Here is a 14081-nt window from a genome sequence, read left to right on the forward strand (position 1 = left end):
AGAGGTTTTCAACAAGATATGAAATTTGACCCTTTATTAATGTGTAACCCTTTTCTCATGTTCATTTTTCTAGACTTTAAGCATGTCCATGCAGGGACCTAATGTATTGTCAAAACAGAATAAATGTCCTGGTCTACTATTATTACATCGTTATTTATGATATTTAAATATCTATCATGTTTTAGCATAAAGATAAAAAGTGCCACCGATTTCTTATCCTATAACTTCAGAAAGGATTATTCAACCTAGAACGCCATTGAAGAAACAATCATTATTATGTATGAATTATTCGTGAAATGTCTCTAATAGGGCTAATGATATTGACTACGGACTATGTTTCAAGAAATATGTTAAAATGGTCCATATTGTTGTGACATATTTACCTTATCTTACAAATAGGCTAGTCTGTCCCAGAAAACATCTACCATTTTCCCCTACCATAACCTTACTATGCATTTGCATATTAGCATATTAATCACATTGTTTTGGTTGAAAGGATTGAAAGTGGCATTGACTCGTTACATAACATGAAATCATAAAACTAAATGGATTTAAAAAGAAATTGCACTTGCCCTCTTTTTCGCATTAAAATATTTTTTAAACTGAAACTCATGTATGTTTGTACTTAATCCATCAAATTTAAAATGATAATCAGTCGAAGCTGTGAAGAGTAGAGATGGATCAAAATAAGAACATGCTGAACAGGCTGTGGGTGTCTATTTTTTCAGGGGGGACTCATGTCCCAAGATCTTGTTTTTTTTAAAGATAACTTCCCAAGAAAATACCTGTGTTCATGGTGTTTGCACATACCTACCAAATAGAAGTTGAGTACCCTTTTAAGCATATTAAGAGGAGCGCTCCAACCAGTATTCTATTGTTATATGATATTCAAATTAGGTCAGCATAAATATAAAGGGTGCCCAAAATCCTTATTCTATATTCTATATAAAAAAAGGATATTCAACATAGCAATGCCACTACTGAAGAAACAATCATTTATGCATGAAATACTCATAAAAATGTTTCTACCACCAAAAAACTTCACCGGGTGACCTCAAGCTATAATGATAATGTACCGGACAGTGCAAAGAAGCCTATATTAGCGAAACTGAACGCTCTAAAACACGTTTTAATGAATACAAGAGACCCAGTAGTACAGCATCAGAGGTCTCTAACCACATCCACATCGAGTCTCCGGGACATTTTGTGGACTTGGATAAAGTCTGCATACTTGACAGAGACAGTAGGTGGTTCCAACGTGGAGTCAAAGAAGCAGTTCACATCAAAGCCAACCAACCATCTCTCAACAAAGACGGGGGCCGGTTCAAGCTTTCAGGAGTCTACAAGTCTGTTATCAGGTCAAAGGTCAAGAAAATCACGACCTGATACAGTCACTCACTTGCTGATGAAAGATGGAGTACCATCTGAAAATTCCGAGGTAGGAATTAATTCCTTGTGTTTGGATCAAAAGTTTAAATCAAAATCAAGGCTATACACCAATCCGACTAGGCCATTACTGCGGTGTCCCCGACGTAAAACTGCGGTGTACCAAGGTCGGGGTTCCATCCATTACTTTTAGTGTGCTATACAGAATTGTACACAACAGTGATTTTCAATACACGATCATGAATTGATTGAACAAATTAAATCTCCCGCACTGGTACACCTGTGGTTCCGTCAATAGAGGGCCAAATACAGTAAACGCTTCTCGGATCGGTGTATAATGATATTTACTACCGACTATGTTATAATGGTCCATATTGTTGCGACATATTTACATTGTCTTAAATAGTCTGCCACTTTTTGCTACTATAACAATACATTGCATTTGCATAACATATTGCTTTGGATTAAAATAATTCCAGAGGCACATCGATTGTAGCTTTGACTCATGACTACCTTTGAAAAACATGATAAAATGACAAAATGAGTATCATTATGGTCTTATACACCCTACTATTATCCATTTACTCGATATATCTACCAGTGCCACTTGAGTGAGAAGGACATTGATTCCATCCCATGATCAACATGTTCATGTGAAAGCCTCATATTTCATTATTGAAAAATTTTAGGCTTTCACATGAGCATGTCTCACACAAGTTTGTGCATGCATCAATCAGTGCAATATCAGCTGAATATTGGCAAAACTACTAGAATGTATAGAAAGTTTACCCCATAGGTATCATATCAATTTGTAAGTCTCTTTTAGCAAAGTCATAGTTCATTGAATTTACAACCATATGACAAAACAGGTGAAAATAGTTACTTTTTGCACAAGATTTGCAATTTTAAAGAGAATTGGCCATTGCTCATTCTAGTGATGCTAGTGTATGGACAATATAAGTGTGATTTTTCATTTAATGACATAAAATTTGACAAATATTGTAGGAGCACTTCAGGTTTTGACTTTTAGAACCTACATTTTAGTCAAAAAATGTGCTTGGATAGGCAGTTTTCAACAGATTTACCACATTCGCCTTGCTTTAACATTGAATTGCGTTATCTGTTGACCTAGTGACAAAAAGTGTTTTTAGGGAGGAGTGTTAGCTTTCGTTTGATATAAACAAAATTCTGATTGGATGAAGAGAACACTTGAGATTTTGACAAAAACCAATCAAAGAGGCCCATTTTTCAGCCAGAAGCTCCACAGCTTTCACATTGCTATGTACTCAACTGTGTATTGTAATCAAAGACTGTGCGGAGACAATCACTGCTTGTTGTTCTCTGCTTGGAAGCTCTTAGACGAAAATGTGTGCTCAGGTGTATCAAGGTGGAAACTGTGCGCATGATGGCTTATAAGAGAATCGTTTTTGTATAGAAACCTTTCCATATGACAAAGAATACAATAAAACGCAACATGACAAAATATTATGGAACTAATATATGTTATATTTCAGATACTAAATAGTATTCAATACAGGATACCAGGAGTTGAAGAGACACATTTTTAAGGATTGTTTCAATGACTGGTGAAATTATGGTTTGTTTTTTCATGGACTGTTCTTTTTCTAGTCCATGTTTTTTACACTGCTTAGATTTCAGTGATGGTTATACTCTGACAAAAGAGAGTCCGAGAATAAAAAGAATACAACAAAAACACAACATGATAAAATATTACGGAACTAATATATCTATTTAATATTTCAGATACTAAATAGTATTCAATACAGAATACCAGAAGTTAAATAGACACATTTCCAAGGGCCGCTACACACTCCGAGTATTCAACATAGAATATTTGATGTAACATATCTACATTATTTAATCTAGTCCCGTTCTATTTCCAATAATGTTTAAGTTGTAACCACAGAATTAAAGAAAGAGAATCGGGACTCGACCGCCATCTTGATACAGTCATGGAGCAAAAATTGGGGGTATTCGGGTTGGCCTCGGAATGCGCTTGAGGCATTCGTTGTCATGCAAGCGTGACATGGATGATAGGCGCATTTGAGAGACGCACTTGATGTGACCAGCACACAAGTAAAAAGTCTGTATAGGACCTAAGACTTGTTTCAATGATTTGTGATATAGTGATTTGTTTTTTACACTGCTTAGATTTCAGTGATTGTTATACGCTGACATACATTTTGTACCAGCGAGTCAGAGAATTCAAAGAATACAATAAAAAACACAACATGATAAAATATTATGGAACTAATATATAGAAGGCTTAAAACCAGAACCATCGATGTCCACATTACATGCTACTCATTTTGGCACCAAATGGACGGTTAATTCTGCCCTCCATAATAAATGCAAGTGACTGGGGTAAATGTATGGTTACTTAAACAGTTTGTTAAACGATGGTTCTGGTTTTAAGCCATCAATATCTTATATTTCAGATACTGAAGAGTAAATACAGAATACCGGGAGTTGAAGAGAAACAATTTTAAGGCTTGTATTAAGGGATCTAAAATGAGCGTTTATTGCGTTTCGACAGTATTTTTTGTGGGACATGAGAGCACCTCAGACCTATCAATTGCATTCTAAATACGGCAAGATGTCTTTTCTGATATCAAATAATTTTCATTTTTGAAAATCACAATATAATACAAATTTTATGACAAATTATAAAAATGTGATATTTTTCAAATTTTTGATATATAACAATCCTAAAAGTAAATTATATAAATCTAATGATATATTCTTAAAGTGTATGTAGCAGGAGGAAAAGCCGACGGTCAATTGAAAATTTTGACCTTTCAGTATTAAAGATATGGATTTTTTTCCCAAAAAGACCTAATTTTTTTTGGTGTTTTTTTTTTAAAAAATCCATATCTTCAATACTAAAGGTTAAAATTTTCAATTGATCGTCGGCTTTTCATCCCACCTACATACACTTTAAGTATAAATCATCAGATTTACAAAGTTTACTTCAAGTACTGTTAAATATCAAAATATCAATTTTAATGATTTGCCATAAAATGTGTATTAAATTGCAAATTTCAAAAATCAAAATTATTTGATATCAGAATGATATTCTTCGTATTCAGAATGCAATTCGATATGTCTGATGTGCTCTAATGTCCCAAAATAAATACTGTCCAAACGTTCATACCCCAGCCCTTAATGACTTGTGATACATTGATTTTTTTTTTACATTTCTTACATTTTCAGTGACTGTTATACTTTGATAAAACCAGAGTCTGAGAGTCATCTGTGATCAACAAAGTATAACATACTCCATGATCATAAATATTTGGTGAAGAAAAAGCTTGTTACAATGGACAAGAAAATAATGCAGAATATTTTTGGAAATAAAATAAAAAGTAAATCCTCTGTAGCACTTGTGCTTTTTCAACAAACATACACATAAACAAACCACAGCAACAATATTAAAATGATGCATAGCATAGTGCTTACTCTGGATTTCAGGCAAAAGTCGCTGAAACAAAAACTTTTTGTCTAAATTAAATATACAATTTGCTCTAAAAAGAACATCTTCCAATTCATCAAAATTATATTTCTACATTTTTGTTTCAAGCAAGTATGTGACCCTAAGACCATGCAAATGAGAAAATGTAAAGCTTCCTACTTCTGTATTTTGCCATACACTCACTATTTCATCATTCTCAAACATATTGTCATTCAAGGTGAAGATCTAGGACAGATAAATATAATATTGCTGGTAATAGGGGTCTAAAATAGCTACACACATCACCCACACACACTAATGATATAATTGCTTAAGATTTCACACCACCAAATAGTATATATGGTTGTGCGCCCTTGAATTTCACTTCTCAGAAAAACCCTTTGATTCTGAATTTAAGCATTAAAATGAGCAGAAATTTGCATAATTTTAGCCAAATTCCTGCAAGTGTACCACAGATGGGAGAGATCGAATAACTTTTAATGATTTTAAGCAGCCTTTACAGAAACACCGGCATGGTTTTGCCTGAAAAATAGGAAATTCCCAGACATCATAGACTTTGAGGGCCAGTCGTAAAAAATAATGACGGTCAACCTATATTTTTTCCCAGCCAGAGGGATCAGGCAAGGGCTGATTTCAACCATCATAGCTGTCGCTTAAAACTGAGTCGCTCCTGTGAAGAAAAAATGATGTTTTCTTAAGGCAACTTTAGCACATATCTCTATGGGACTCTGATTTGGTGGTGTGAGATCTTAAAAGTCCATGTAATGACCCCATAATGTATACAATAATAGTATGGGAAAGAGGAGGGGCAAAATTGGACTAATATTGCATTGTACACGTATCTACTTTTTGGCAAATTTTTATCAAAATTCAACTTGACCAAAAGAGTACCAAATTCAAGTGATTTTTTGTCAGTGTCAAAACTTTACTAAAATTGTGTCTGGTATATAAAGTAGCGTTTCCAGTGTTCGTTTTCAGGTTCAACCGGTGGTTGAGATTTGAAACCATTAATAAATATAGTAAACTGCTGTTAACTTTTGACAAGAGCGTACTTCTGTGATGTTAACAGCAGAATTAATAACAAGTACAACACATAGTTCAGTGATTCAACAGTAGCAGATTGCTTCAATAGCCAATCAGAGACAAGTGTGTTTAACACAGTGAATATGTGATGTATGTGGTAAAATACACTGTCGTCAAAAGTTTACAGCAATTTACTATAATGTAAGCCTGCGCAGAATTTTAGATAACATTGCAGAGCTAACTGTATATCTTACCTAAATCTAACTCAAACCTTAATCCTGGCACATCGCCAAGATAATACTGCATTATCATCACCACATACTGTCCATGTTATACTATCAAGTCAAAACCACAAGTTTCTTCATGTTACTCATCTCCTTTCTCAAATCATCTGCCAATAGTTTCTGCTTTCCTTCCAACACAGATCTCATAGTCTCCAGACTTTCCTGCAGACTTGCCAATCCATGATCACTCCTCTTCTTAGAATCCTCAAGTTGTTGTCCAATTGATGTCTCGCTTGCAGACAGTTTTTCACAGATTTTTGCATCCAGGCGGGCTGGAAGATCTTGATGACTCTTTGTCATGAGGTCCATCTGGTTAGTGAAGCTTGTTTCCATGTCAGTGACCTTTTTCTCTATACTTTCTATTTTATTTGATATGTCCTTCATAAAATCATTCTAGATAATGAAAACAAAAGGACAAATGAATCTTATCAATAATTGAGTCTTCAATAAAATTGTGACATGATCTGCTCCAATCATACCAAAGTTGGAAATGAATTGAGATGTTGGTAATGAAATAAAAACACAATAGAAAGACACAGGAAACGGAAAATATGAAAAAGTTCATAACTTTGCAACCAGGTAGGCCAGGGATTTAAAGATTTTAACATCAGTAATTGTAGGTAGTTAAAAATGTAATAATTCAATTTTAAAAATTTCAGACCGTTTTTTGTCTTAGTGGATCAGATCAGGTTACGTAGATGTTACATTTAAAAGCACAACTTTTTGCATATTTCAAAGAGTTAACAACATCTAACAATTGCAGACAAAATCCCAGTTGAATCATAATAACTAAAAGATCATAATCACATCCCATTTCAAAATCCTTCCAAATTAAATAAAAATATGTAAAAACACAATTTCTGGAATCGGAATGATCTGACTCACCTGTTTTTGATTCCAGTTCTTTTCAACTTCATCCACCTGTCTCATCACTTGTTCTTGCAGTCTCTTCACATCAGCCTCTTTAGATGTCTGCATATCATCTACAGTGTTCTTTAAGTCAGTAAGTTGGCATTTAACATCCTCATTGAGTTGTAGCACACTCTGTCTTGACTCCTCTTGAGCTGTTTGCTGTGTGCTCTCATGATCTTTGACCTTTTTATTCATCTGAGTTTCTACTTTTGTTATCTATGGAAGGGAAATATTTTAAAAATCACATTTTAACAAATCATGATTCTGGCCTGTTGCCACATTTGCAGCTTGTACCGACCAACCAAAAATATGCTAAATCATTTGAACTAAATAAGCTATATTGATTTCCTATAATTAATGTAAAAGTAAATGATTCTGCTTTCCTCTAATACCTGGCTATCAGGTACCTGCATACAGTAGTCTCCTCAACCACCATGCCGATTTGAATCCGTTTGGTCCACAAAAACCATCTGCTAATTGTAACATATAATGCCAATGATTGATTGACTGTCATATGTAACAAAATCAGTTACCTTTTAGTCCATCTACAAAAAACCCACAAGATAGGACAACAATCCATGCTGTCAGGCATTGTGGCGCTAACACACTCGTAGGTTCTTTTTTGGTAGACTATTCATAACCTCCTTGTATCACACCATATATATGCATCCCAACCAAATTGAGGTTGAGATGAGGTTATTGAAAAATCTAAACATTTTGCTTTGGACCTCGAAATGTTCGGGATATTTCTAGTTTTCAAAGGCAAAATGTTTGGATTTTTCAAAAAGCCCTCCAAATAACTGATGCGCAGGTATTAACCCATAATTAGTATGTCTGAGTTCAATACAGTAACTCCATGCGACTATGTTCACAACTTATGGACATTAAGTAGCTGATTAATGTATTGAAAGCTTTGTTTCAAGTTGTGCCCGATGACATGGTTGATGCTGTGGGAAAGATTTAGCCAATGAAACAGGGCTTGTGATGTTATTTGGCAGACAGTTTGTGTGGAGTACGCGAAATCAAACCCAGTGGCTGAGACTACTACCTAATAATGTTTGTTGTTTAGTTTGTTATTTTTTTCCTTTCTACACCACAAATATAACACAATTGATATGTCATAAAGAGAACGCCATATGATTCATTCGGGATTCATTCATTCACTTCATGTAACAAATATAATACACTCAATTTGACCGAATTCAATTTACATGTTGTTTAGATAATGTACAAACCTGAGTTTGCAAGTCAGTTGTTGCTTTGGTAAAAACAGAGTTGCTTTGTATGAGTTGCTGGTTGATGAATGATATAGATTCCATGAGTTGTCTCATGTCTCCTGACAGCTTGGCTATGGAAGCATCACACCTACAACAACAAATTAGAAATACCTCATATAGTCTCTAAATCACAGACAGACAGACAGACAAATAGAAATGATATAGATTCCATGAGTTGTCTCATATCTCCTGACAGCTTGGCTATGGAAGCATCACACCTACAACAACAAATTAGAAATACCTCATATAGTCTCTAAATCACAGACAGACAGACAGACAGACAGACAAATAGAAATGATATAGATTCCATGAGTTGTCTCATATCTCCTGACAGCTTGGCTATGGAAGCATCACACCTAGAACAACAAATTAGAAATACCTCATATAGTCTCTAAATCACAGACAGGCAGACAGACACCCCGACAGACAGACAGACAGACACCCACAGACAGATCCTGACAGCTTGGCTATGGAAGCATCACATCTAAAACAAAAAATAACATAGTGAGGACAGGATAGGATTAGGGTTAGAATTAGTGTTGGTGTGACAGGCCAATATCCCAAATTTGCTCTCTGCATTTAAAATTTGTCATATAAATATCTGAAATTTTTCTTCATAAAAATATTCCCAGGCCCACTTGAGGGAAAGAAATAATTGGATCATACTATTAACATCAAGTACTATAAATCACTCTTGATCACCCTTTTTCTCCAATTGATTCACATGAATGAATAAAATATCATTTATCCTTAATGTTTGGTCACTTGAGACATGGGAGAAATATGACATGGAATCTTGAAACTTCATTGTCACTTGCTTCCATCACTAGCTCAGTTGGTTAGTGGGCTGTCTAGATATGGGTCCCACATTCAAATCCTGCTGAAGGCTTCATTCCTCCCTGGCTGACTTGAGGGAAGAATATTTTGCAAACATATTATTAACTTTGAGTACTAAGGGATAGCTTCAAAATCTAATTGCAGGTCAACCACCTGCAGAACTGATGATTGAGCTTCATTTCTATTGAACAATAGACCATGGTTCTGCCAGGGTGACTATGGTCGACTGGAGTTGGGCTTTTGAAGTCATCCTTAAGTAACTCTTGATCAAAATTGATTTCTCAAAACTAGAGCGATAACCGCACCATAGCTGAACCATGTGGCTTCGGCAGTATATTGTGGTAGGCCTATACCACTGTCATCATTGCATTTAAATTTAAATTTTGAAAACTTGACATTTGTCCCCTTTATTGCCCCTTAATGACCTGAAATGAATTTTAAAATATTTTAAACATGTTTAGAATGTCATAAGGATCATTTGCGTTTAAATTTCAGGTCAATAGAAGCATTTTGAAAACTTGACCTTTGACCCCTTTATGACCCTTAATGACCTTAAATGAATCTTAAAATATTTTTTAAATGTTTAGAATGTCATAAGGATCATTGCATTTAAATTTCAGCTCAATTGGAGCATTTTGAGAACCTTGACCTTTGACCCCTTTATGACCCCTTAATGACCATAAATAAATGGAATTGTTTAAAACAGGTTTAGAATGTCACAAGGATCATTGCATTTAAATTTAAGCTCAATCGAGCATTTTCGGTTAATATGACCTTTTTGACCCCTGTGACCCATGGATGACCTCCGACGTTTGGAAATATTTTTATTATATTCTTTATGTTTCCCTCTTTCATATGACACCACTCATGGGGTCATACCTTTGTGGCATTTAGAGATATGTCCATTTCGACCAAATGGTTAGTCAGTAAGCTAGTAACTTAGTAAGTAAGCTAGTAAGTAAGCTAGTAACATTCACTCTTATAGGCTGATACCATTTCATGGTTCAGTAAAAATTGAAAAACACAAAAGTATTTATTATAATGCTATTATTAAGATAAATAGACAAAGAGTGATTGATACTGTAAAGACAAATGAGCCCCCCCCCCATTTGTGACAACAATAAGTCTGAGGTGCTGTACCACCTCATTCTAAAGATCAAAATTGTTTAGGCAATTATTATGCTCCCCTCTCTTGACAACAGAGAGACTGCTAAGGCAAACAGCTTACCTGCCCACTCTAGACCTCAAGTTATTTACACTCCCTACATGTTGTAACACAAGACCCTTACCTGCCCACTCTAGACCTCAAGTCATTTACACTCCCTACATGTTGTAACTCCAGACTCTTCATATTATTGCTTGTATACTGACTTGTACGCTCACTGCTGTGAAGTTGTGTTTCTATTGCCTGAAAGAAACATAATCAACACAAATAGGCATTCACTTTTCATTTCAGTAGGGATTTGTGGCACTGATGAAATAGAGAAGGGTCTTGACTTGGACTTGACTGACTTGGAACAAAAGTAGGGCATCTATACAAAGAATTGGGAGTGCTTGAGCACACTTCAACCAGGGCTAACTATCAAATCCATCATATTTCAAGCAATCACAATTGGGCGATTTATGGAGATTTTTACAGCTGCTCTGTTTCCTGTCCCAAAGAAACCAATGGTTAAGAAAATATTGGGCAACTCTTTGACATTGACCAACATGGTTTTCAGTAGTTTCTTATCCCATAGAAACCAATGATTAGGGGGGAAATTGGGTGAATTTTCTGTGATTTGACAGGCAATTCATGCTGACAATATTTGGTCACCCTGACACATCTGGAGTCTTGAAGAATTGTCAGATGTGGTGTGAACTTACACCCTTAAATGGGTGTACCTAAATTACCGGGGTATGTAAATATACTGGTATTAATAGTACAAACCTCAATTTCAGCACTTAATTTCTTGATGGCTACATTAACAGTGCTTATATGATCCTGTAGCATCTCCCTTGCATGTTTGTCTTGCCAAGCTCCTAGGCTACCACTACTAGCCAGAATATCATCCTTTAATGACCTACAACAAAAAGTGCAAACAAGTATTCATTATTTCCACAAGTTTGAAAAATCATGCCTTCTGTAAACCAGTTTTCTGAAATTTACGACTCATAAACCTGAGCCTGAAAATGTTAGCCGAATCTACCATTAATCCCCATACCCACTTTCCCACTAAGAACTAAAGCAGGGCATGTTACGTCGGGGTGGGCTGGGGGAGAGGGGGCAGTCACTTAAAATGGGTGGCAGGGATGTGCGGCCACATTGACCCCCATTTTTCAACTCCCTCTCACCAATGACCCCCTTTTTTGTTTTACTGAACTCCCTTTCACCCAATCAAGACCCAAAAATTTTCCCAGTCTCACTGAATGACCCTTTTTTGGTCAGATTTTCCACAGTCTCACAGAAAGACCCCCTTTTTTGGACCTTCTCACTGAAAGACTTCCCCCCTTTTGGTGTCTAGGCTCTCACCGAAAGACTGATGTCCGAACATCCAGTCACTTCCAAAGTCGAGTGCCCCGGGCATGTTACCTGTTTATCAATCCTCCATGTCCCTGTTCATCATAATCCTTGACTGACCTCCTACTTGGTGTACTGGAATTGTGATGCTTATCATGTCTACTTGAAGATCTACTTGATGACCTGCCTGGTGGATCACCGCTCCATTGGAGTGGTGGTAGGGTTCCTCCTGGTGGATATCTTGCCATAATTCAGTATAACTGCTTCATTTGTGTGGCTTCAACATGGTACCAACTGTATGTAAAGGCATACCTCACACAGTCACCTGCAAAGAGATATTGATTTATTTTACCAGGGTTAGCCCAGTCAGTGCAAATCAGTAAAACACTGCATGATATTCACATAGCTAGAGGCCCTATAAAGCTGGATAACATATTAAACTTAATTAAATCCTGAGTATCAAAGCTGCCATGCACATTATTGGTAAAACTAAAATCCTCTTTGAAAATCAAGAAATTCTTTTTTTTTGTCTTTTTAACAAAAAGGCGAAAATAAACTTTATTTAATAAAGTTTTCAACATAGAGAAGAATTATTTTGTAGCAATAACTTTTATTTTATTTGTCTACTTTTCCAACATTTGCAACATAGATACCCTTTTGGCATTTTGTGATCCACAGCCTCATCCCCCCACACTGGAAACCTCTAGTTACATATTTATATACGGTACACAATATTTCTTGCAGATTAATTCGTTTAGCAAAAATATCGTCAATCTTGAATTACGTTCTGGTGCACCAGAACAAAATTACAACACATTGTCTATGGAGCAGTCTAATACCGGAATCAACTGAAATTTTGGGAATAAACTTTTTTCGAGGGTATCTTCTGAAAAATGTCATAAAAAGAGGATGCTAGGATCACAAAATACTCCTTGGGATTGTGCAATAATTATGTGTACCCCCGGGGTGGTGAATTCTCAAAGTGGTCTGCCAACAATCTTTGCCCCCCTTTTGATGTGCCAAAAAACCTTTGCCCCGGCCCCCCTTTTGACATGCCAAAAAATCTCGGCCCCATCCCTTTACACACTAAGATTTTTGGGAACCCGAATTTATAACCTTAAATTGTCTTATCATATTATGCGAGCGCAGGGAGCTGGAAATTTTGCATATTTGAACATGTTCCTTATGTTTCCCTACACCTTTTTAGGGCATAATATAGAAACGGTGCCCAAAATATCGGTGGACGGGTGTCAAAAATCGCTTGCCCCCCCTTTCGACTTGCCAAAAATGTTTGCCCCCCCTTTTTTGGCCTGCCAAAAAATCTTTGCACCCCCTCTATAATTCACTACCCGGGGGTACACATAATTATTGCACCACCCCTTTAAGGGGGTACTACACCCCTGCCCAATTGTGTGCCTATTTTTGCATTTTTCTCAAAAATTATAGCGCATTGGGGACAAGTAAGATATGTATATTATAGGGCAAGGACTACAACTACTGCACTGGAAATTTTATTTCAGCACAGCCAACAGTTGTGGAGTTACAGTCAAAAATGAGGGAAAACCAATATTTGATCAATAAATCAATAACTACTTGCTTTGTGTTGCTGTATTTTCAAAACAGTAGTTGTAGTCCTTGCCCCTATAATATACATATCTTACTTGTCACCAATGTGCTATAATTTTTGAGAAAATTGCAAAAATAGGCGCAAAATTGGACAGGGGTGTAGTACCCCCTTAAAGTATTATTCAGATTTCCTTTTACAAATACACCATCGCGTATACGTGCGTGACATCAAGCGTGTACACGCATTGGACCATGTGCAAAATAATACGCGCTGGACGGCTAGCAGTACGCTTAATTTGTAAAAGGAAATCTGAATAATACTTTAGACTACAGAAAAATTATCAAATTTGTGGACATCGTGGAACATACTCTTTGCGTGGCTGTGCGTAGTAAGCAGTTGTACGCAGATAGCCTCGCTAATATGGACGCGTAGAGTAGCGTTGCACGTGCGTGTAGTTAGCATGATTAGTCGCGGAGTAACAAGCGTAGTTGAATGTTCCACGATGTCCACGAATTTGATAATTTTTCTATAGTAAAAACGGAAATTTATTCTTCCCGATGCTTTCAAAGTAACAACACCCTACAAAAAATACAATTAAACTGTCACCATGATTTATCACTGTCACGGTACTTCAGATCACTGAACAACCCAAGTTACCCAAATCAGTTTTTACCTGGAAATCAAAGCTTTTCATTCCCATATTCAAGTTCAACAAATCATTGAAATTTTTATTTCAGAGAAAATCTGGCAAATCCATTTACAGAGCGTCCGTCTCCAGGAAGTGCTTTGAAAATGTAAACAA

The 14081-nt window shown here is 36.1% G+C and overlaps 1 protein-coding gene across 2 annotated transcripts; it reads right to left on the reverse strand.

The window, feature by feature from the left end:
• Nucleotides 1-6088: 6088 nt before the first annotated feature.
• Nucleotides 6089-14073, reverse strand: LOC140158803 (uncharacterized). 2 transcript variants are annotated; one of them, XM_072182021.1, is made up of 7 exons: nucleotides 13953-14073; nucleotides 11833-12037; nucleotides 11143-11275; nucleotides 10502-10620; nucleotides 8334-8463; nucleotides 7072-7314; nucleotides 6089-6579 (listed from the first exon to the last, which is right to left on the reverse strand). In XM_072182021.1, exons 2-7 carry the CDS (start codon nucleotides 11958-11960, stop codon nucleotides 6241-6243), a joined length of 1092 nt encoding a protein of 363 aa, XP_072038122.1. In that variant the 5' UTR covers nucleotides 11961-12037; nucleotides 13953-14073; the 3' UTR covers nucleotides 6089-6240. The 2 variants fall into 2 exon arrangements, with proteins under 2 accessions (XP_072038122.1, XP_072038120.1); XM_072182019.1 differs by having other exon boundaries at nucleotides 6094-6579; nucleotides 11785-12037; nucleotides 13953-14072.
• Nucleotides 14074-14081: the final 8 nt, after the last annotated feature.

This window comes from Amphiura filiformis, chromosome 8 (genome assembly GCF_039555335.1).
Source record: "Amphiura filiformis chromosome 8, Afil_fr2py, whole genome shotgun sequence".
NCBI classification, from domain to species: domain Eukaryota; kingdom Metazoa; phylum Echinodermata; class Ophiuroidea; order Amphilepidida; family Amphiuridae; genus Amphiura; species Amphiura filiformis.